Here is a 23445-nt window from a genome sequence, read left to right on the forward strand (position 1 = left end):
TCTGCAGCATGGGTTGGATTGGAAGTGGTGGGAATGGAGAAAAAGTACCTTAAGTGGGAAAAAACTGAGCCGTGGTAAGAAGGTGTGGAAATAAGGGCTCTAACAACGTGTGTTTGGGGACAGAAAGTTGATCACTTGCCTGGAGCTGGAGTTTCCTGTAGAGAAGCACCGACCATAAATAAATAACTGCTTCGAAATGAAATGAAACCTTCAGAAACCCTCGTAAGAAAGGCTATTCCTGAATTGACTCGATCCGTCTTAAAGATCTCACATAAACCTCGAACCTCAGCTGAACTTTAAAGAAATACATATTTCGTAACAGAAGAGTATTTCCTGGCATTAAGATACTTTCAAACACTACAACCATTGCCAGAGATGTTCCAGCTTAAACTCAAGCTGTTTAAATGCATGGGAAAGAGCTGTAGATAGCTTTTTATGTTTGGTTTGGACTTTTTTTTTTCCCCCGAGGAAAGAAAGAGGAAAGTGTACCCATTGGTCCTGTGTACGAAAGAGCACAATTGTCACATCTTCCTGCGCTAGTGATCTGTGTTTCATCCATTGTTTGACCATAACCAGCGAACCTTAAGGTATGATTCCTTCTTGAGTTGGACCAAGAATGCAACTCTGCAGATAAGGGCCGCAACGCAGACATCAAAGGTGGCTATAAAAACATTTTCTGATAAATGTAGAATCATTGCTATTTTACATCAGTTTTTCTAGGAAGATATTTCAACTTGAATTGGTCTTTTAAAATGTTAATTATTTCCTGGTTTTAAAAAGTAATACTGCATAAAAATTGGAAGACATAAAGAACTCAACATGAAAGTTAACACTTAAGATAACTTGCGATATTCTTGCATACCTTATTGCAATAGTCTGTGCATTCTTATGAAGTTACTAGTTTTGGGTTTTGAGGGGGCCATACGCACATCATGTGGAAGTTCCCAGGCCAGGGATCAAGCCCATAACACGGCAGTGACCCAACCTTCTGCAGTAACAACACCAGATCCTTAACCACTGCACCATAAGAGAACTCCAAACGTCATTAGTTTTTTAAGACAAATTTTGTATGTTACTACTTTAATGGTAACATACTCATTTCTTAATTTTTCCAAAATGATGTATAAATATATTTTTAATGATTCTCTAATACTGCACTGATGTACAGTGAAGTAATTTAATCATTCCTCTGTGTCTGGACATTTAGGTTCTTTTCTCATTGTGCGTGTCTACGATATGTTTAAACTGAGCAGAAATGTATTTGCACCAAAGGCAAGTTATAGGATCTGCGTACGCAGCGTACAAGCAGAAGATTCAGAGCAGGTTATAGGATCTGCGTACGCAGTGTACAAGCAGAAGATGCAGAGCGGGTTATAGGATCTGCGTACGCGGTGTACAAGCAGAAGATGCAGAGCAGGTTATAGGATCTGCGTACGCAGTGTACAAGCAGAAGATGCAGAGCGGGTTATAGGATCTGCGTACGCGGTGTACAAGCAGAAGATGGAGAGCAGGTTATAGGATCTGCGTACGCAGTGTACAAGCAGAAGATGCAGAGCGGGTTATAGGATCTGCGTATGCGGTGTACAAGCAGAAGATGGAGAGCAGGTTATAGGATCTGCGTACGCAGTGTACAAGCAGAAGATGCAGAGCGGGTTATAGGATCTGCGTACGCAGTGTACAAGCAGAAGATGCAGAGCGGGTTATAGGATCTGCGTACGCGGTGTACAAGCAGAAGATGGAGAGCAGGTTATAGGATCTGCGTACGCAGTGTACAAGCAGAAGATGCAGAGCGGGTTATAGGATCTGCGTACGCAGTGTACAAGCAGAAGATGCAGAGCGGGTTATAGGATCTGCTTACGCAGTGTACAAGCAGAAGATGCAGAGCAGGTTATAGGATCTGCGTACGCGGCGTACAAGCAGAAGATGGAGAGCGGGTTATAGGATCTGCGTACGCGGCGTACAAGCAGAAGATGGAGAGCAGGTTATAGGATCTGCTTACGCGGTGTACAAGCAGAAGATGGAGAGCGGGTTATAGGATCTGCATACGCAGTGTACAAGCAGAAGATGCAGAGCGGGTTATAGGATCTGCGTATGCGGTGTACAAGCAGAAGATGCAGAGCGGGTTATAGGATCTGCGTACGCAGTGTACAAGCAGAAGATGCAGGGCAGGTTATAGGATCTGCGTACGCGGTGTACAAGCAGAAGATTCAGAGCAGGTTATAGGATCTGCATACGCAGTGTACAAGCAGAAGATGGAGAGCAGGTTATAGGATCTGCGTACGCAGCGTACAAGCAGAAGATGGAGAGCGGGTTATAGGATCTGCGTACGCAGTGTACAAGCAGAAGATGCAGAGCGGGTTATAGGATCTGCATACGCAGCGTACAAGCAGAAGATGCAGAGCGGGTTATAGGATCTGCGTACGCAGTGTACAAGCAGAAGATGCAGAGCGGGTTATAGGATCTGCGTACGCGGTGTACAAGCAGAAGATGCAGAGCGGGTTATAGGATCTGCGTACGCAGTGTACAAGCAGAAGATGCAGAGCGGGTTATAGGATCTGCGTACGCAGTGTACAAGCAGAAGATGGAGAGCGGGTTATAGGATCTGCGTACGCAGTGTACAAGCAGAAGATGCAGAGCGGGTTATAGGATCTGCATACGCAGCGTACAAGCAGAAGATGCAGAGCGGGTTATAGGATCTGCTTATGCAGTGTACAAGCAGAAGATGCAGAGCGGGTTATAGGATCTGCGTGCGCGGTGTACAAGCAGAAGATGGAGAGCAGGTTATAGGATCTGCTTACGCAGTGTACAAGCAGAAGATGGAGAGCGGGTTATAGGATCTGCATACGCAGTGTACAAGCAGAAGATGGAGGGCAGGTTATAGGATCTGCTTACGCAGCGTACAAGCAGAAGATGCAGAGCGGGTTATAGGATCTGCGTACGCAGCGTACAAGCAGAAGATGCAGAGCGGGTTATAGGATCTGCGTACGCGGTGTACAAGCAGAAGATGCAGAGCGGGTTATAGGATCTGCGTACGCAGTGTACAAGCAGAAGATGCAGAGCGGGTTATAGGATCTGCTTACGCAGTGTACAAGCAGAAGATGCAGAGCGGGTTATAGGATCTGCGTACGCAGTGTACAAGCAGAAGATGGAGAGCGGGTTATAGGATCTGCGTATGCAGTGTACAAGCAGAAGATGCAGGGCAGGTTATAGGATCTGCTTACGCAGTGTACAAGCAGAAGATGCAGAGCGGGTTATAGGATCTGCGTATACGGTGTATAAGCAGAAGATGGAGAGCGGGTTATAGGATCTGCTTACGCAGTGTACAAGCAGAAGATGCAGGGCAGGTTATAGGATCTGCGTACGCAGTGTACAAGCAGAAGATGCAGGGCAGGTTATAGGATCTGCGTACGCAGTGTACAAGCAGAAGATGCAGGGCAGGTTATAGGATCTGCGTACGCAGTGTACAAGCAGAAGATGCAGAGCGGGTTATAGGATCTGCGTACGCAGTGTACAAGCAGAAGATGCAGAGCGGGTTATAGGATCTGCATACGCAGTGTACAAGCAGAAGATGGAGAGCGGGTTATAGGATCTGCGTACGCGGTGTACAAGCAGAAGATTCAGAGCGGGTTATAGGATCTGCGTATACGGTGTATAAGCAGAAGATGCAGAGCGGGTTATAGGATCTGCGTACGCAGTGTACAAGCAGAAGATGCAGGGCAGGTTATAGGATCTGCGTACGCAGTGTACAAGCAGAAGATGCAGGGCAGGTTATAGGATCTGCGTACGCAGTGTACAAGCAGAAGATGCAGGGCAGGTTATAGGATCTGCGTACGCAGTGTACAAGCAGAAGATGCAGAGCGGGTTATAGGATCTGCTTACGCAGTGTACAAGCAGAAGATGCAGAGCGGGTTATAGGATCTGCGTACGCAGTGTACAAGCAGAAGATGGAGAGCGGGTTATAGGATCTGCGTACGCGGTGTACAAGCAGAAGATGGAGAGCAGGTTATAGGATCTGCTTACGCAGTGTACAAGCAGAAGATGCAGAGCGGGTTATAGGATCTGCTTACGCAGTGTACAAGCAGAAGATGCAGAGCGGGTTATAGGATCTGCGTACGCAGTGTACAAGCAGAAGATGGAGAGCGGGTTATAGGATCTGCTTACGCGGTGTACAAGCAGAAGATGCAGAGCGGGTTATAGGATCTGCGTACGCGGCGTACAAGCAGAAGATGCAGAGCGGGTTATAGGATCTGCGTACACGGTGTATAAGCAGAAGATGCAGAGCGGGTTATAGGATCTGCGTACGCAGTGTACAAGCAGAAGATGGAGAGCGGGTTATAGGATCTGCGTACGCAGTGTACAAGCAGAAGATGCAGAGCGGGTTATAGGATCTGCGTACGCGGTGTACAAGCAGAAGATGCAGAGCGGGTTATAGGATCTGCGTACGCAGTGTACAAGCAGAAGATGGAGAGCGGGTTATAGGATCTGCGTACGCAGTGTACAAGCAGAAGATGCAGAGCGGGTTATAGGATCTGCGTACGCGGTGTACAAGCAGAAGATGCAGAGCGGGTTATAGGATCTGCGTACGCAGTGTACAAGCAGAAGATGCAGAGCGGGTTATAGGATCTGCTTACGCAGCGTACAAGCAGAAGATGCAGAGCGGGTTATAGGATCTGCGTACGCAGTGTACAAGCAGAAGATGGAGAGCGGGTTATAGGATCTGCGTATGCAGTGTACAAGCAGAAGATGCAGGGCAGGTTATAGGATCTGCTTACGCAGTGTACAAGCAGAAGATGGAGAGCGGGTTATAGGATCTGCTTACGCAGTGTACAAGCAGAAGATGCAGGGCAGGTTATAGGATCTGCGTACGCAGTGTACAAGCAGAAGATGCAGGGCAGGTTATAGGATCTGCGTACGCAGTGTACAAGCAGAAGATGGAGAGCGGGTTATAGGATCTGCGTACGCAGTGTACAAGCAGAAGATGCAGAGCGGGTTATAGGATCTGCATACGCAGTGTACAAGCAGAAGATGGAGAGCGGGTTATAGGATCTGCGTACGCGGTGTACAAGCAGAAGATTCAGAGCGGGTTATAGGATCTGCGTATACGGTGTATAAGCAGAAGATGCAGAGCGGGTTATAGGATCTGCTTATGCAGTGTACAAGCAGAAGATGGAGAGCGGGTTATAGGATCTGCGTACGCAGTGTACAAGCAGAAGATGCAGGGCGGGTTATAGGATCTGCGTACGCAGTGTACAAGCAGAAGATGCAGAGCGGGTTATAGGATCTGCGTACGCGGTGTACAAGCAGAAGATTCAGAGCGGGTTATAGGATCTGCGTATACGGTGTACAAGCAGAAGATGCAGAGCGGGTTATAGGATCTGGGTACACAGCGTACAAGCAGAAGATGGAGAGCGGGTTATAGGATCTGCGTACGCAGTGTACAAGCAGAAGATGCAGAGCGGGTTATAGGATCTGCGTACGCAGCGTACAAGCAGAAGATGCAGAGCGGGTTATAGGATCTGCGTACGCAGTGTACAAGCAGAAGATGGAGAGCGGGTTATAGGATCTGCGTACGCAGTGTACAAGCAGAAGATGCAGGGCAGGTTATAGGATCTGCGTACGCAGTGTACAAGCAGAAGATGGAGAGCGGGTTATAGGATCTGCTTACGCAGTGTACAAGCAGAAGATGCAGAGCGGGTTATAGGATCTGCTTACGCAGTGTACAAGCAGAAGATGCAGAGCGGGTTATAGGATCTGCGTACGCAGTGTACAAGCAGAAGATGGAGAGCGGGTTATAGGATCTGCGTACGCAGTGTACAAGCAGAAGATGCAGAGCGGGTTATAGGATCTGCTTACGCAGTGTACAAGCAGAAGATGCAGAGCGGGTTATAGGATCTGCGTACGCAGTGTACAAGCAGAAGATGCAGAGCGGGTTATAGGATCTGCGTACGCAGCGTACAAGCAGAAGATGCAGGGCAGGTTATAGGATCTGCGTACGCAGCGTACAAGCAGAAGATGGAGAGCAGGTTATAGGATCTGCGTACGCAGTGTACAAGCAGAAGATGGAGAGCGGGTTATAGGATCTGCGTACGCAGTGTACAAGCAGAAGATGCAGGGCAGGTTATAGGATCTGCGTACGCAGTGTACAAGCAGAAGATGCAGAGCGGGTTATAGGATCTGCGTACGCGGTGTACAAGCAGAAGATGCAGAGCGGGTTATAGGATCTGCGTACGCAGCGTACAAGCAGAAGATGGAGAGCGGGTTATAGGATCTGCTTACGCAGCGTACAAGCAGAAGATGGAGAGCAGGTTATAGGATCTGCGTACGCAGCGTACAAGCAGAAGATGGAGAGCGGGTTATAGGATCTGCGTACGCAGCGTACAAGCAGAAGATGCAGGGCAGGTTATAGGATCTGCGTACGCAGCGTACAAGCAGAAGATGCAGAGCGGGTTATAGGATCTGCGTACGCGGCGTACAAGCAGAAGATGCAGAGCGGGTTATAGGATCTGCGTACGCAGTGTACAAGCAGAAGATGCAGAGCGGGTTATAGGATCTGCGTACGCAGTGTACAAGCAGAAGATGCAGAGCGGGTTATAGGATCTGCGTACGCAGTGTACAAGCAGAAGATGCAGAGCGGGTTATAGGATCTGCGTACGCAGCGTACAAGCAGAAGATGGAGAGCGGGTTATAGGATCTGCGTACGCAGCGTACAAGCAGAAGATGGAGAGCAGGTTATAGGATCTGCGTACGCAGCGTACAAGCAGAAGATGGAGAGCGGGTTATAGGATCTGCGTACGCAGCGTACAAGCAGAAGATGGAGAGCAGGTTATAGGATCTGCGTACGCAGTGTACAAGCAGAAGATGGAGAGCGGGTTATAGGATCTGCGTACGCAGTGTACAAGCAGAAGATGCAGGGCAGGTTATAGGATCTGCGTACGCAGTGTACAAGCAGAAGATGCAGAGCGGGTTATAGGATCTGCGTACGCGGTGTACAAGCAGAAGATGCAGAGCGGGTTATAGGATCTGCGTATACGGTGTATAAGCAGAAGATGCAGAGCGGGTTATAGGATCTGCATACGCAGTGTACAAGCAGAAGATGCAGAGCGGGTTATAGGATCTGCGTACGCAGTGTACAAGCAGAAGATGCAGAGCGGGTTATAGGATCTGCGTACGCAGTGTACAAGCAGAAGATGCAGAGCGGGTTATAGGATCTGCATACGCAGTGTACAAGCAGAAGATGCAGGGCAGGTTATAGGATCTGCGTATACGGTGTATAAGCAGAAGATGGAGAGCGGGTTATAGGATCTGCTTACGCAGTGTACAAGCAGAAGATGGAGAGCAGGTTATAGGATCTGCGTACGCAGTGTACAAGCAGAAGATGGAGAGCGGGTTATAGGATCTGCGTACGCAGTGTACAAGCAGAAGATGCAGAGCGGGTTATAGGATCTGCTTACGCAGTGTACAAGCAGAAGATGCAGGGCGGGTTATAGGATCTGCGTACGCAGTGTACAAGCAGAAGATGCAGAGCGGGTTATAGGATCTGCGTACGCGGTGTACAAGCAGAAGATGCAGAGCAGAAGGATTGTTCTTCCGTCCTTGTTTGTTTGTACCAGAATTCTCTATTGTTTGCATACATTTTAGCCTCTGTGCCATTTTCAGAAGCTTTATTTTTCTCACTTACTTTTTGGTTTGGATAAGACTTAAATATAAAATCCATCTGTGAAGCATATTGTATACTCTCATTGGAGGCTAAAAACCCATTTTTAATTAAAACTTTATCCAGCACTCATGGTTCACTTTGTCCTGTCTTTATTATGAAACACTTCAGCCTTCTCCCTAAAACACATATGTCTTATACATTTCAAGATGTTCCTAGCTGCTCATGCAGAACCAGTTTCTTTATCCTGTTAGCTCACGCCATATGTTCTGGCTGTGCACTTCGCTTCCCTTTCTGGCATTTGTGTGGGCAGCATCTTGTATGTAAGGCAAGTTAGTTTTATTCCTGTCTCTTTCATAAAACTTGTCAGAAGGTAAACCAGCAAACTGGAAACACTGACGGATTCTCCGACATGTTGTTAGGTTATACAGGACGATAAAGATGTAGCCTTCCCTAAGGTCCTAATAATTAATGGATTAATTAATAAGATATGAAGAGAAAATGTGTCTAGTGAGATTTGAAGTCTTCCCAGATACGAGTAGTAATAATTAAGATACTGTGGGTGCTCATTGGCAAGAGCCTGTGTTACATACACTGTAATTCTTGAGTGGTTATTTTTAAACCAAAAGTAAGGATGGCGGTGAGGGGAGAGGAAGCATAAAAATCAGATTTTTTTCAGCCACACACTATCATGCTCTCATCTGAAAGTGTCTTTGCAGGATGGCCCACACCATACAAGTGGTTTTTGAGATAACTGGTCTTACACTTCAAGTTAGGGATAGTCAGAGATAAACTAGCTTAAAAAGCAATGATGCTTCAAGTTGACTCTGAATTGGAAAAAGGATTAGCTCTGACGGCGGCATAGAGCTAGAAAGTTTTCTTTGCCTTTAAAGGGAGCTATCAGTCGGGATAGGCTTTATATTCTTTATTCTTTATAAAGTCCCCAAATAAAAAGAACTCTACCCTTTGAACCCTAATGTGTGGATTCTGAATATCTGAATTTTTCCAATAGTTCTGTTATACTTTAACTAAAATGTTTTCTTAACTATTGACTGAAACATCTAAATTTTTCACATCCTTCCTAACCTCTTTAAAACAAAGGCTACTGGATGTATTTTAATATATATATTTTTTTCTTTTTAGGCCCACACGCATGGCATTTGGAAGTGCCCAGGCTAGGGGTCGAATCGGAGCTGTACCTGCCAGGCTCCACCAGAGCCACAGCAACGTGGGATCTAAGCGACACCTGGGACCTACACCACGGCTCACAGCAAGGCCGGATCCTTAACCCACTGAGTGAGGTGAGGGATCGAACCTACGTCCTCATGAATGCTAGTCGGTTTTGCTACTGCTGAGCCACCACAGGAACTCCCTATTTTAATGCATTCTTGCAGGTTTTGGCTTATGAATCTGAACATCAGTTACCGTATCAGCCAATGTAAATGCAGGGCGATGGAGGTGGAGGAGAATGCTGCGTGCCAGCAGTGACTGCATTTTCAGCATTTATGCTGCTTGAGTGTCAGTCCTTCCCTGGCTGACCGTTCATCTCATTATTCCAGAGTTTCCTTCCTTTTCATATTGTCTGTGTATGATGTAGAGTGGGCTTGGGGACCCGGTTACCAGTTTATGCGCTTGTCTAAAAGAAGACTGCAAGGGTCCTCTTAGAGAGGTTTTAGGTACTGGCCTTTTGTTATTAATTTGGACTGTTACGAGGAGTTTTCATTTGCTTCTTGTTCCGTCTGGGTGGATGATCCTGCTGGGTCCACAGAGTGTAGGTGTTAGTGGAAGTGTTAACAGTCTCTCCAAATCCAGTGTAACAGTTAAGGATAAAATTACTTGGGCCCAAAGTTCTAACGTCATATAAATTTTAATATGAGAGACGCCTAAGTGCATTTGGACCACACTGAGCTTATTTCAGATGATGGTTTACTGTATCATACACCGTCCACCCCCAGATGGACCAGAATGCATGTCTTTAATTCTAGCATCGCAGAACTGATGGTGCAAAAGATTTACCATTAACTCAATACGGACGTGACGGTACATTTTATTTACCCCATGGTGTTTCCTCGCTGAAATGCAAACCTGTCTTCAATGACAACGCAAATGAAAGAGCACAAGCATAGGGCTTTGTGTATTCTGTGCTGCCATCCTGAAATGGGCTAATACATTTTTTATTCCTTCAGTAACATTTCACCTTAATTTCAGTAAAGACATTCAGAAGTGTATAGATTTATACAGTTGATAAAAGATTTCCTCTCACTGGACTAAGACATAGAGAACTACACCTCCCATAGACAACGTTAGTTGGTCAGAGAAGGATTTCTTTGACCTTTATTGAGCAGTTATTTGCTGGGGAAAGCGCCAGGTGCCAAGGAAAGGGGGTCCAGTGATGAGAGGAACCCCATCCCTGCTCCGGGGGAACTTAGAGTCCTAAGGAGAAAGGGACGAGCTAGTGGGTTACACTTCAGCCTGGAAAATCCTATGGTGAGTATAACTGAGACAGTCACGAACTCTAGAGGCTAAAGGAAGAGTGGAAAAGGAGAGGAAGGCGGGTGGGGTGGGTAAAGGGACAAGTGGGTAAAGGGACAGTCACGAACTCTAGAGGCTAAAGGAAGAGTGGAAAAGGAGAGGAAGGCGGGTGGGGTGGGTAAAGGGACAAGTGGGTAAAGGGACAGTCACGAACTCTAGAGGCTAAAGGAAGAGTGGAAAAGGAGAGGAAGGCGGGTGGGGTGGGTAAAGGGACAAGAGGACGTGCCCCTTCCTCGTCTCAAGGAACAAGATAAATACATGTCCCCAACTCAGTGCTGCAAATACTAGCGCTGTATTTGTTACACATTTTTAAATGCTGTGATGAGTCTATCTTGGAAAACCAGAAAATATCCAGGTATGGAGTACTCTGCGGACAAAGGGAAGATGAGGTTAATTCTGCTAGAGGAAGAAGGGGTGCAGGGAAATTTTTATGTGGACTTTCACGGATGCCTGGGATGTGGGGAGGCAGAGATGTGCAAAAGGATAGTAGAGCCAAAGGGAGCCGCTAGAACCAAAAGAAGTCCTGGTAATAGGACACTGTCACTCTGCCCCAGTGAGCTCTTGTGTCTTACAGCAGAGGCGTGGGGTAGTAAGTTAGAGTCCTGGCTTGATTCAATCAGCCTGGTTTGAGTCCTGTTTGTATTATGTGCCGACTATGTGAGTTGGTGGCAAAGTGCTGAATCATTCTATGCCTGCACGACTCCCTTCCTCACCTGAAAAAGAGAAAACAAACCCATCCCAGGGCTGCCATGTTGCCCCAACTGTGGGTGGTGTCATTCACATGGTGCCCAGGGGCCCTATTGTGCCAGGTTGGGAGGACAAAGCAAGACAATACACACTAAACATTTAGCACAGTGGCTGGCACACGGTCCGTGCCCGATTAACTTGAGCTACTGCTAATCAGGCAGCCACAATTTTAAAGAATGAATCCATTTGAAATCCCTTTTATTTATAAAGCCTTATATATCTACAACCTTGTTAATCAATCTATGTATTCTGGAGATTAGTTTAAATACAATGCAGGATATACTTTGCTTAATTTTATGGGGCTTTAAAATATATTGTGACAGAGGTGACCAAAGACCAAAGCAAAACAAACAAAACAAAAAAATAAATCCCTCTGAAAGGTTGCGAGTGAGCAATTATTGTCTTCAGTCTTGGTTCATTTGATTCATGGCAATGCATAAACATCTCAACTATACTGATCATTACGAATAAAACCTATAATCTGTGACCATCCAGTGTTTTCACTGGGGAGTTTTTCTAGCGCAATTTTGTGACCCTGAAATTTAAAGAGGTTTATTTTCTTCTTCCTTCTTTGTACCCAGAAGCAAGTCTGTTTAGAATAGATTAGTTGATTAGAACATCTGACTCAGAAAATAGGACAGACATAAATTTGCCTGAAGATTCAGAAACAGGGCTGGGGGACAGTAATTATTATCAGACTTCGAATGTCAGCAAACACTTGAGGGTTGCAGGAGAGAAAATAAAACACATTAAGCTTTAATGGCTTATGCTGTGGGAATCTTTGGGGCAGCCAGTGTGGAATTACTTGCTGAACACCTGATAGACTTTGTGTTACTCGTCCACTTGGATTAATTGAAAACTGTTAACACTCTATCGTATAAAACAAAAAATTGCCATTTGCTCCTCACCAGTGCATGTGGAGAATCCAGAAGTTAGGGGCTGCCTTTGGGGATCTAGGCAGCGTAGTGTGGGATTACACCAGGTAACGTCGAAGGAGCTGGGTTGGCTGTTTACACCCCTGTCACAGGTGAGATTAGACTCTCAGATGGGAGTTCGGCCAGCAGGGTGTTTATTAGGGAGCACCCTAGGTCCATACCAGTGTAAGGGAGCAGTCTTTGAGCTGTGATGTAGACCTGATAGCAGCCCCACTGGGAGGGGGACAGACGGGGGGCTCTAGAACAAAATGACCCATCAGGGTTTTCTCTCGTTGGGCTGACATGGCTGAAATGGCCGTGTCTTTGTGCGTATTAATCCCTGGATATGGGCTGCCTTCTGAAGGGTGGGATCTCGGGCACAGTGGGTTTGCAGCTGAGGCCGTCCCTGGTGGGGGTGCCTGTTGAAAGCTGCATCTCCACGGAACTGCCAGCCTCTGGGCAACAAGCCCTATCTTTGTCTTCCCCTGCATCTCTGGTCTCGTATAAGATGTGAACCAGATGGTTCCAGAAGCCAGGGAAGGACAGAGTGAGGCTCCACCCTCTCCCAGTTTCCCCCACAAAATAAAGTCTCAAGGAACTCGCTCTCCTGAACTCATTTTATGCCACTGAGCAGTGTCACCCCAACCCCCCAAGAGAAAACAAAAGCAAAGATTGAATACAAGTTCTGTGATGTAGGTTGCATTTTTTCCCAAGCAAGAAATGTTTAAGGGAGTTTTAAATCTCTTCACCAAGCTCCAGATGCACAAACACAAAAAGCTGTAGAGTTTATGTAAGATCACGGTTGAAAAAAAAAGAAAAAATGTGACATTTCTACTTTGGGAGTCCTGGCTAAAGCTGGGATTTAATCTTGAAATATGAAAGTAAACTCTAACGGCCTCAATGTAAGTCTCTAGGATTTATATTTATATATAACTTTTAAAGTTCTCCCAACTTTTCAGCCTGGAGAAAAGGAGAAATTACAGTCATCTTACTTGGGGCTCCAAGTCTAGAGAGACACTAGTTCTAGGTTAATGGAAACCTGACACTGTTTTGCCTGGGCTTCCGGCAGTTTCTACCCCCGTCTAAGGGATGTGATCTCTCCCATCCAGGAACAAAGTTAGGAGTCTCACATATCAAGCTGAGTGCTTTGGGGATCTAAGCGCAATTGCAAATTGCTGTAAGAAACATTTTTTTTCATGGTGTTTTTAAGAACGCCTGTTTGTTTTTAAACATTGTCCTTTCACCATCCAAAGCTGCTGCTTAATGGTATTGTTGCTCATGGCAAATCCATTTCAATTCTCTGAAAACCACTTCTCAGTTTTTCTAGTGGGCTGTTTCCACTCAAGTGCTCATGTGTGACTTGCTGTCCCCGGGCCCCCTCCACTGCCGTTCACCCCTCCGCCTCCCCGCCCCAAGGAAACCACTGTGAAATTGAATCAGAAGCACACGGAGTCAGCATTAGAAGGCTCCCAAACATTCATTTCAACTAATTCGAAACTTTCTACCTCCCTGATTAAAGACGAAGAAACTGAGGCATCTCAAAGCAAGCATCCAAGTTAAGCTAGGCCATGAGGACGGCAAGTCCTTAAATACGCTCTTAGTTTGGTCTCCCCAGAGGTAGCACCTAAAACCAGGGGCAAGGAGGTGATCCCAGGAGACACAGCAGGGGTAGAGGAATGAGACAGGGAAAGGAAGGCAGCTCTTCGGGGTGTGGTAATGAGCACCCTTACTCTGTGAGCAGCTGGGGCTCCCTCTCCTTGAGAATCTCCAGGGATGGGGTGGGACAAGCCTCCGAGTTGTTGCCCTGGAGGGGCAAGGAACCAGTGGTTCCATAGTCACCTACGAACCCTGTTTGTCCTGGGATGAAGGCTGCTCCGGGCCTTCCAGTTCATTCTCTGCAGGAGCCAAGCATTTTTCTGCAGCTGGAGAAAGCCCCCAGCAGACTTGCAGGGTCTTTCAGTGGAAGTCACCCAGCAAACAGGCCTAGGGAATATGGGTGGGACAGTGCCATCAGAGGCTTACGGCAGCCAGACGCTCATTCTCTCCTGTGCCTGGTCAATAACCGTGACTGCTTTAGAGGCGAGAGGCTGAAGACATGAAGGGGGAATGAAATGCAGAGGGTTGGTAGTTGCAGAGGAGTATTATCCCCTTTTTACAGAGCCCAGGATGACCTTTTGCAAATTACCAACTGGGCACAGGTTGTCCCTTTACCTTGTACGACCTCCTAGAAAACTCCTACTCATTCTCCAAAGTCCAGATCCAATAAATTTCTGTGCCGTCTTTCCTGGTACTTCAGGAAGAATGAATGTCTCTCCCACTTTGCTCTGACAGCACAGGTTGCACCAGCTCTAACCTGACTGTGTAGCTTCCTGTGTCCCTGTGTGTCCGTCTCACCTGCTACTACTGGTAGTAAGAGTAGCTAATGTTTAGTGACCTTAATTATGTGCCAGGCACTACTTTAGAAAATGTACATTAACTCATTTAATCCTTTCAACATCTCTATGAAGTACCTGCAATGACCATCTCCGTTTCGCAAAATGAAAACTAAGACAGGGATTAGCAGCTTTCCCAATATCATGTAATTAGCAAGTGCCGTAGCTAAGATTTAGTTCCAGAAAGTCAGGCCTCCGAGTCTCCTGGCACGTGGAAATTCCTGGGCCAGGGACTGATCCTGTGCCACAGCAGCAACGGGAGCCACCACGGGGACAATGCCAGATCCTTAACCTGCTGCACCACACAGAGCTCCCCAAGCCCCTGCTCTTAACCATTGCCCAGAGTAGGCGCTCTTTGGCCGGAGGAGAGAAGGGGGCTCAATGACTGAACCCCGGGGGTGTTTCTGGCAGTTTTGTTGGCGCCTCATGCCAGGCTAGGAAACATTGTCTGTAGGAATCTTCAACAGGTAGGTGACACAGATTTGCATTTTACAAGGATCGCGGTGGCCATCACCGCGGCATGGGGCGGATACAGGAGCAGAGACAGGGAGCACAGATAAGAGACGATGCAGTCGCAAGGTCACAGGGATCCTCCTCCCTCGCCAACCCCTGCTGCCCTCTCCAGCCGCTCCCCCGCGTGGGGGGCTCCTGTCCTAGAGGCGCAGGGGTCCTGCACAAATGCAGCTGGCAGAGGGGCATGTAGTGCAGAAATGCAGCCTGGGCTCTGGCCGCCACCATGAGCCCTGGTGAGGAGGCACACACCCCAAGAGGAGAGGGTGCCTTTTGCTCGCTTGCACAGAGAAGCCATGTGGACTAGCAGTGGCCCTGCCCCATCTTCCCTCCAATCCAGGTATTTAAATATACTTTTTGTTTCCTAATTATGTCCTGATTTTCCCTGCTTCTGTGGGTTTTTTTGTTTCTGTTTTTGTTTTGTCTTTTTAGGGCTGCACCCGTGGCATATGGAGGTTCCACGGCTAGGGCTAGCTAGCTACAGCGCCGGCTTATGCCACAGCCACAGCAACGCCAGATCCATAACCCACCGAGAGAGGCCAGGGATGGAACCCACACCCTCGTGGATACTAGCGGGGTTTGTTAACCTCTGAGCCATGACGGGGACTCCCCTGCTTCTGTGTTTTGATTATTTGATTTCCCCTGAGAAGGATACTCTTTCACTCATTCATTAATTCACTGTTCACTTATTCACAGCACATTATTTTAGCACCGGACATGGGCCGGGACCTTTCTAGGTGGTGGAGACGTTACAATCTAGGGGATGAGATAATTGTTAATAGAGTCATTATACAAAGATGTCACGCTGACACTTAATTTGAAGGTGAGACTATTTATGGGTGCTGGGGACTTCTCTGCTCTGGGATGCAGGTGGCCAAGGTACAGCTGGGACTGGGACACATGGCTCTTACGATGAACATGACTTGTATGCCGAGATGTAAGGGAAGCGTAGGACTTAACCAGGCAAAGAGGGTGGGGAAGCAGAGCGGCCACTCTTCCTGCATTCCTGCTGTTTGATGGCCTTGGGTTAGAGCAGATAGGTCTGGAGCCTGGGAGAAATCTCAGCATAAGAAACCGAAGAGCAACGAGGCCCCCAGGAGACAAAGGAGAGGTGCACCTGAGAAAGCTGCAGGGAGAGGGGGCTGGGGACCACAGCAGGCAGTGGGAGGCTGGGCACAGAGACCCCTGGGAAGTTCTCCTGGCAGGCAGCTGACGGGCTCTGGGAAATAGGGACATTTCATATTTAATTTTCAATTGTGCTTCTGTGGTTTACAGTTTTTCCCTCCCCAAATATTCAGCATAATTGGCTGTACACAAATGCCTTGTGTAGATAACGGGGGGAAAAAAACAGCTGAGTTCCCAGTAAAGGGCCCTGGGGACAGTGAGAAGAGCACAGCCACGTGAGGTGACACAGATGAGGAGAGGTTGGTGGCCACAGAAATGTGGAGGCAGCAGCAACAGGAACTATTATTCATAGACTTAGTTGTATTTAACCCCCCAACAAGAATTTTCTTTGTATTTAATTACGATGAGCGATCAGTAGAAAGCGAGGCTCGAAGGCAGCATTAAAGAGGCTCCCATGAGAACAGCGACGGCCCAGATGGAGAGCTGGGAAAGGAAGGGACATTCTCAAGGTGCCTTTGGCAACGGGACGGGGAGGTGGTCTAGACAACTGAGACTCGGCGTGTAAACTCCAGCTGAAGGAGATTCTTCCTCACTAGCTGGCTCAGGACCCTCCAGTGCAAAGCCTACCAGGACCCTGGAGAAGTGCTCATCCAACATTTACTGTTGCTAAAGCCATGCCTGTTACGTTCTGGGTGCCAAGTCACAACCCTTGGTCCCCGGCCCCCGGCAGGCTCCATCTGATCAAGGAGGAACACCTTACAGCACAGGGATCCGTGGCTACACAGAAGCGGGTCCAGAGGATGCGGGAGAGGGGGTGGGGCCTCCACCCCGTCGTGGGCACGGGGCAGCTTCCTGGGTGGAGAGACACCCAGGCGAGGTGGTGGTGTGTCCTAGGGTAGGTGGTTGCCGGGCAGGCAGAGCAAGAGGTGGGCATGGGCCCAGCTGCGGGGGCTTCTCAACCGGGCGGCTCCTGGCACAGGGCGGCCCGTCTTGATTCCTCTTGACTCCAACAAGTCATGTCTCTCCAGCTGGTCTCCACGTTCCTCAAGGCCTGAGACTTGTGTATTTAGATTTGAGGGGAGAAGAGGCAGATCCGAGAGCGCCCGGCGCTTGTGCTCACCCTCCACCGGGCCCCTCCTGCCTTCTGCTCTGACAGCCCCCACCGCTGAGCCGCCAAGACGAGGACAAGCCCTCCTTGGGCGATTCCGTCTGGAAATCGATGGCCGGGCTCGGGAGCCAGAGAGTGGAGGAGGGAGAAGGCGGGTGGGGAAGGGACACCGGTGAGCAGAGGCACGAGGATTTCTGCAGCTTTCTTGCCTCTTCTTGTAGCTTCTACTTTTTTCACCTCACGATGCTGGTAAAGTAAAACCACCTGAACAGACCCGCCAGGAGGCGGAAGCGGTGTTTTGAGGTAGGCGTGAAAGGTCCTATGGTGGAGAGAGCTGGAGCCAGGGGACCAAGGGCGAGTCCTGCAGTGTGGCCCCCGGAAGGCCCAGGGCCCTCTCTGGGCCTCAAGGCTCCCCCGTCCATGTGCGGCCTGGCTGGGGACCGTACCGGGGTCCTGCAGTCTGGTCTCTGGGGTCTCAGTTTGGACAGCGAGGTGGAGGGAAAGCGTGTCTCTGGCCGGCCAGGCCTGGCTGTCGAGTTTGTCCCGGCTTTGGAGTCACGCAAAGTAGCCCCAGAGGAAGATGTTGACGGCCAGCAGGAGCACGGCGTTGATGTCGCAGACGCTTCTCCAGAGAGGCTGCTCCTCAATGCTGCTCAGCTTCTGCTCCAGGGCGGCCTGCTCGGCGGGGCTCAGCGCTTGTTCCGGGGTCCCCGAGAGCCCACACAGCCAGCCCCAGAGCAGCTGTCCCCAGGACCTGCGTGGGGCTGAGGGGCAGGAGCCAGAGGGGAGGAGAGCCGGGGAGCGGCAAGGCCGGGTTGGAGAAAGGGGATGAGGAGAGAACGGGGGTTGAGGGGGGAGATGGTGGGAAACCCAAGAAGGGAAGGGGGTGCACAGAAGGGGGAGGGGCCAACAGTCAGCCCAGCCTGGTGCCAGCCGCAGGCTGGGCGCCCAGCCCCCAAACCATCCTCCAGCAGGAGCGGCCCCATGGTGCAGGGGGCAGGGCGCTAAGGGAAGGGGGGTGGGGAGGGCAGAGGGTTGGGCAGGGGGTGTGGATAAGGCTGTTCATTCTGTTCAGAGCAAGGAGGGGGGCACAGGCCCCGAATGAGGCGGTGAGGACCCCGGGGCTCAGTATCAGGGTGTATATATATATATGTGTGTGTATAACTGGGTCACTTCGCTGTACAGCAAAAATAGACAGAACAGTGTAAATCAACTATAATAAAATTTTTTAAAAAACATGATGGAGCAGGAAGACCAAAAAATGGAACAAACAAAAGGTCCCCATGCTATGGACCACATTTTTCTCCTACACGTCATCCGTAATGGGGGGGGTCATTCTTGGTTCCCATCTCCCTTACTAGGAGAGGTGATATTTTGGGGACTCCCTTGGAGACCCCAGCCCCTGTGACACCTGCTAGGGCTTTGGGAACCCATGACCTGGGGTCTGACCCCACTGCTTCTAGGAGCTGTGCCCCCCCTCCCCGGGTGCTCTCAGCCTACCTCCAAGCTGCTCCAGGCCCTGGCTGGGGTCGCCTGCCCCTCCAGCTTCTGCAGGGCCCTCGCCGGACGGCACGGCCGCTGTCCCTGCTGTGTTCTCCTGGGCCTCCTTCTCCAGCTCCAAGGAGGGCTGGTGCCGCGTCCACCACGTCAGGCGAGCCAGCTGGAGGGAAAGAAAAGTCTCTGCTCAGGTGCCTTTGGAGGGAAGTCCGGCTGTAGAAAGAGAGCACAGCCTCTGCAGGGGACGCAGAGCAGAGAATGAGGAAGGTGCACAGGGCTGGCGGAGGAGGCCTGGCCCTGAGCCCCGATGGCTCGACGGCTCGTCCTTGGAAAATCTGAACACCCTGCCCCTCTCCAAGCAAGGCTCGTGAGGGGCTGGAGAAGAGAGCCAGTCAGCCCCGGCCCTGCCCTCACTGGAGCTTGTGATGGGAGAAGCGTGGCTGGACGGGAGGGCAAGCGCCTCACAGCAACGGCCCCTAAAGGCAGGCTGAGGAGCGGATGCCAAAGGGAACTACAGGCGGTGGGGAGTCCACACTGGAGGCAGAGGAAAGAGGCTAAGTTCTGGGCTTCGGAAAGATCTCTCGAGTGAACTGATGGGGTCCAGCCAGGAGCAGGCTGCGGAAGTGATAAGGGACAATGACATTTAAGGGACAGGAAGAAAATCCCCTGAAGATGGGTAGAGAACATACAGTGAGAACGGTGGTGGGAAGTAAATGGGTACATTTACTATAAAAACCAGTAGGGAGCTTCCTCAAGAAATGAAAGGAGAATTACCATGTGATCCAGTCACCCCACTTCCAGATCTATATCCCCAAAACTGAAATTAATCTATCAAAGAGATAGCTGCTACTCCCATGTCCACTGTAGCTTTATTCACAAAAGCCGAGACAAGGAAACATCCTAAGTGCCTGTCAAGGGGTGAATGAATTGAAAAAAAAAAAAATTTTTTTAAATACAGTGAGAGGGAGAGAGGGCTCTAGGGTATAGGAGGTGGGCCGTAGTGTCTGGTTCTCCTCAGAATTCACTTAAGATAATGATGGGGAAGTGACATTGATTTTTCGCAGCAAGATTGTTGGGGATCTTGGTGTGAGCAATGCCAGGGGGACGCCAGCCAGACTGTGGTGGGTTGAGAAGAAGATGAGAACAAAGTGGAGACTGGGGGTGGAGACATTCTTTGCAAAGTTTGCTTCTGAGGATCAGAGAGGGAGACAACGGTACCTAAGGGAGAACAGCAGCCAGGGAGGGGATTTTTAACTGGGAAGGACTTCACCGTGGGAGTGAGACAGAGGACAAAGGGGAAGTTGAAGGGTCAAGCAGCAGGAGGAGATGAGGTCCAGAGCGAGCCTCTGGGGAGGTCAGCCTTTTGGCTCCTCTGCAGATAGCCTGCTTGTTTGTAGGAATTCGTGACACCGAGGGTATTGGTTGGTTTGCGAACTCTAAAGGTAAGGGGTGTTGTTACTTCCACCCAATGTTTCAGGGACCAGCTTCTTGCCTGGGCTCTGTTTCGGGCAGAATACTGGCCCCCCCGCCCAGATTTGTATGTTGAAGTCTTACCGCCCCCCCACCCCGCCCCGCCACCCCAAACTTCAGAATGTAACTGTATTTGGAGCAAGGCTCTTTAAAGAGGCCTTTAGGTTGAATGAGGTCTTGGGAGGAGGCCTGAATCCAGGGCTTAGAAGAGGTGATTAGGGCCCAGGGAGGCCCAGGGGAAAGAACAGGTGAAGACAGGGAGAAGACGGCCCTCTACGAGCCCGGGACAGAGGCTTCAAAGGAAGGGACTCTGTTGACACCTTGACATCTGGCCTCCAGAAGTGCGATGAAATCAGTGTCTGCTGTTCAGGCCCCGAGTCTGCTGCACTTTGTCACGGCAGCCTGAGCAAACGAACGCCCTTTTGCGCTAAAGAAAAAACCCTTTCAAAAGGCGGGGCATCCATGTCTGAGGACTGGCAAATCCATCAGCAAGGGAGGGGTGAGGCTACCAACTGAGCTCAAACTCAGCTAGACAGTTTCTCTGCTCATACACCTGTTTCTTCAAGGTCTGACTCAAGGGGCCGCCTCCGGGAGCCCCCCCTTTCCCTTCTTCTGGTCTCAGCCTCTCCCTGTGAGCTGGGTCCTTCTGCACTTTCTCCGGTGGAGTAACTGTTGGTGTTGGGGTCTCCCTCCTCCCCCCATCCCTGCTCCCCAGGGACAGTCACGGGCAGGGACCACTCGTCTTGGTCAGAAAACTCACGGGTGGCGCGTTCCAGGCACCGGGGTCAGGGAGCATTGGTGGGGGGGCTCATCCTCAGCACATGCACTTGCCTTTTCCTCGGGGATGGGGTCGTGCAGAGGCTGACGGCGACGATGACGAGGGCGGTGAGCCCGCAGAGGAGGAGGGCAAAGTAGAGGTAGTGGAAGTCCTTCAGCACAGCCGGCCTCCGGTCCGCCTCCCCGCAGGCTGGGGCTGGGAAGCAGAACTCCAGGACCATGCGCAGAACCCCCACCGCCAGGCCGAATAGGAGGCCCCAGAAGGCGCCCTGCGGAGAGAAGGCGGACCGGGGATGCAGCCAGGTGGGAGCTCCTGGGACGCGAAAGGCCTGGGTTTGCGTCAGGGTCTGCACATCTGCCCGAGTGGGTGCCCCCTGGCTGCTGAGGCTGAGTCTTGAAGGCAGGCAGGCTGGTGTGTTGGAAACGTCCCGGCTCCAAGTCAGACAAACTAGGCTCCGTGGCAGAGCAGTGGCTCAAGCGGGGACTCGACCTCACTATGTGCAGTAAGGAGCTAATGAATAACGACGAAGCATCGACGCTTATTCAGCCAGAACGGAATCGGCAGGGAAAACCAGGATCTTCCTCCCCAACTTTCTGCTACGATAACTCAGAAGTCAGCCTTCGAGCTCTTCCTTGCCCATTTTTTAAAGAAAATACCTGGCACCTCCCATCTTTTCTTTATGGCACTGCTGGATCCTAACCTTAGACCCGCTCCCCACATAGAAAGGTCGGACAACGTCTACTTTGCAAAATGAGTTACTGGCCAGATTTCAAAAATCCTGGAATGGATAGAAACCTCCGGAATTCCCCTGAGTCCTGCTGTGCACCCTGGTTAGCAGCAGCAGTAGACCCAGCAGAGGCCGGGCTCAGCCGCTCCCGGGGGGCGGGTTTCTGTGGGCTCCTTTGCCGGGACCCTGGGCGGTCACGTGGCCCCCGTGCAGTCGTGTCCGTGACATCTGTCATCGCCCCAAGGTACAGCCAGCAGACCAGGGCCTGCCTTTTCTAGCTGTCCTGGGGAGTGACCAAGGCTCCCGTCCTGGAACCTCCCAGGGTCTGTCGGGTTTCAGGGCAGTTTGATGAATGGAGCAAGGACAGGCGCCCCTGTAAGTTCACACGTTGTTTCATCATCCTCTTTGCTGTTGTTTTGCCAACAGGTGGACCCCTGTAGTGCCAGGGATGGGACAGATGCTATACATCTCCCAGAGTGCCTGGGCTGTCTCTCTCTCTCTCTCTCTCTCTCTCTCTCTCTCACACACACACACACACACACACACTGTGCCTCAAAACTCTTCCCTCTCCCATTAAGCCTTCGGGTCTCGGCTCAGATCTCACTTCCTGACCCCCTCCCAGGCATCCCAGGGTCAGCTGCTCCTGCTCTTTGCTCTCCTGACAGCCATCGTGCTTTGCTATTATGGCTGATTGAGTCATCTTTCCTCCCGCTGGCCCAGTGATAGCAGACCCACGTGATGTGTAAACCATTGCCTCCCCAGAGCCTCCAGAATAGGACTGATTGATGTTTGTCGAGTGAATGAATAACTCCAGACCTGATGCTGTGGACGGGGAGATGGAAGCCCGGCGGGGGCAATCTGTGAGCCCAAGGACACAGAGAGAGACCGGCTTAGGGACAGACTAGCTCTCCCGACCCCCTGATGTTCTGGGAGAGACAGGTGCCCTGCTCAACTCACAGGCTCTGTGACCCTCTTGCAGAAGATGGCCAGCAGGAAGAGGGCGGTGATGGGCGGGGCCAGGTAGCTGGTGATGGACTGGATGTAGATGAAGAGCTGCCCGCTGTTGGAGCGTTGGATGACGGGGATCCAGAGGATGCTGATGACGGCCAGGAGCACCACAAACACTCTGCAGGAAGGGAGGGCACCGGGCACTGTGATGGCGGCATGGCATGGCGGGGGGTGGGTGAAGGTGCTGCCCAGGAACCAGGAAGAGGGAAAGGAGGGCTATGAACTGAACTGGAGAATGTTAGAAGCCCAAGAATGCAAATATTCTGGGAGTTTAGACTCCTAAACCCCCAAAATAGCTGAATTACAGAATCCACGAGAGCCAGAATATGAAATGAGATGTCTTTGCGGTCATGAAGCCCACCTGCTCTTCAGGAAGAAGTCCGTACCTTTCTCCTTCACGGCCCACCCCAGTAAATGGCCTCTGGTCTTGGCTCAGGATGCCTTTCGTTCTCTTTCACATCCAAACCCTGTGCGGCTTAGCCCCCTTTGCAGGACAGCTCCAGCCTCCAGAGGCTTCTCTAGGCTCCTCCAGCGCTAACCTTCTTCCCCTTACACTGGCATTTGCTCAGGGGAGGAACCCCACTTTCTCCTCCTGATTCCTCCCGCCCCCCTCCACTTCGCCTGGCTCGGGCTCAAGTCCTCAAGGCTCCTTGTATGATTTTGCAGGTGTGTGAAAAAGTTGAAAAACTTTCCTGAATGTTTTATAGACAATAATGCATATGGCCAGGAGATGGCGCCCAGACCCCGCTGGTTGATGAAAGACGTGGCGCTAAAACTGGGCAGTTACCTGAGCCAAGACAGCAAAGGACTCTGCACACCTGTCCTCTCCTCTCCTTTCCCTCCCACTCTCTCTCTCTCAGGCCCCACTAGAGCAGCAGCTACCAAATGGCTCCATGCCGTTCCCTCCCCAGCCCCTGCCCCTGTGCGATTTGCCCTGCATTCA

General features: G+C 50.3%; 1 protein-coding gene across 6 annotated transcripts in view; it reads right to left on the reverse strand.

Moving 5' to 3' along the window:
* The window catches only part of SLC5A9 (solute carrier family 5 member 9), a 139299-nt gene continuing 131923 nt past the window's right edge, over window positions 16070-23445 (reverse strand). For 5 of the 6 annotated variants that reach the window (XR_002345208.1, XR_002345207.1, XR_002345210.1 and 2 more), the window contains 4 exons: window positions 22452-22620; window positions 20821-21035; window positions 18523-18682; window positions 16070-17786 (listed from right to left, as the gene is read on the reverse strand). Coding sequence is in view for 1 of the 6 variants with exons in the window: in XM_021096677.1 (XP_020952336.1) it covers window positions 17578-17786; window positions 18523-18682; window positions 20817-21035; window positions 22452-22620 (757 nt within the window). In the remaining 5 variants the exon portion in view is untranslated. Of the gene's footprint in view, window positions 17787-18522; window positions 18683-20816; window positions 21036-22451; window positions 22621-23445 lie in introns of all 6 variants that reach the window. The other variant, XM_021096677.1, reaches the window with a different exon arrangement.

Source organism: Sus scrofa, chromosome 6, assembly GCF_000003025.6.
Source record: "Sus scrofa isolate TJ Tabasco breed Duroc chromosome 6, Sscrofa11.1, whole genome shotgun sequence".
In the NCBI taxonomy this organism is placed as follows: domain Eukaryota; kingdom Metazoa; phylum Chordata; class Mammalia; order Artiodactyla; family Suidae; genus Sus; species Sus scrofa.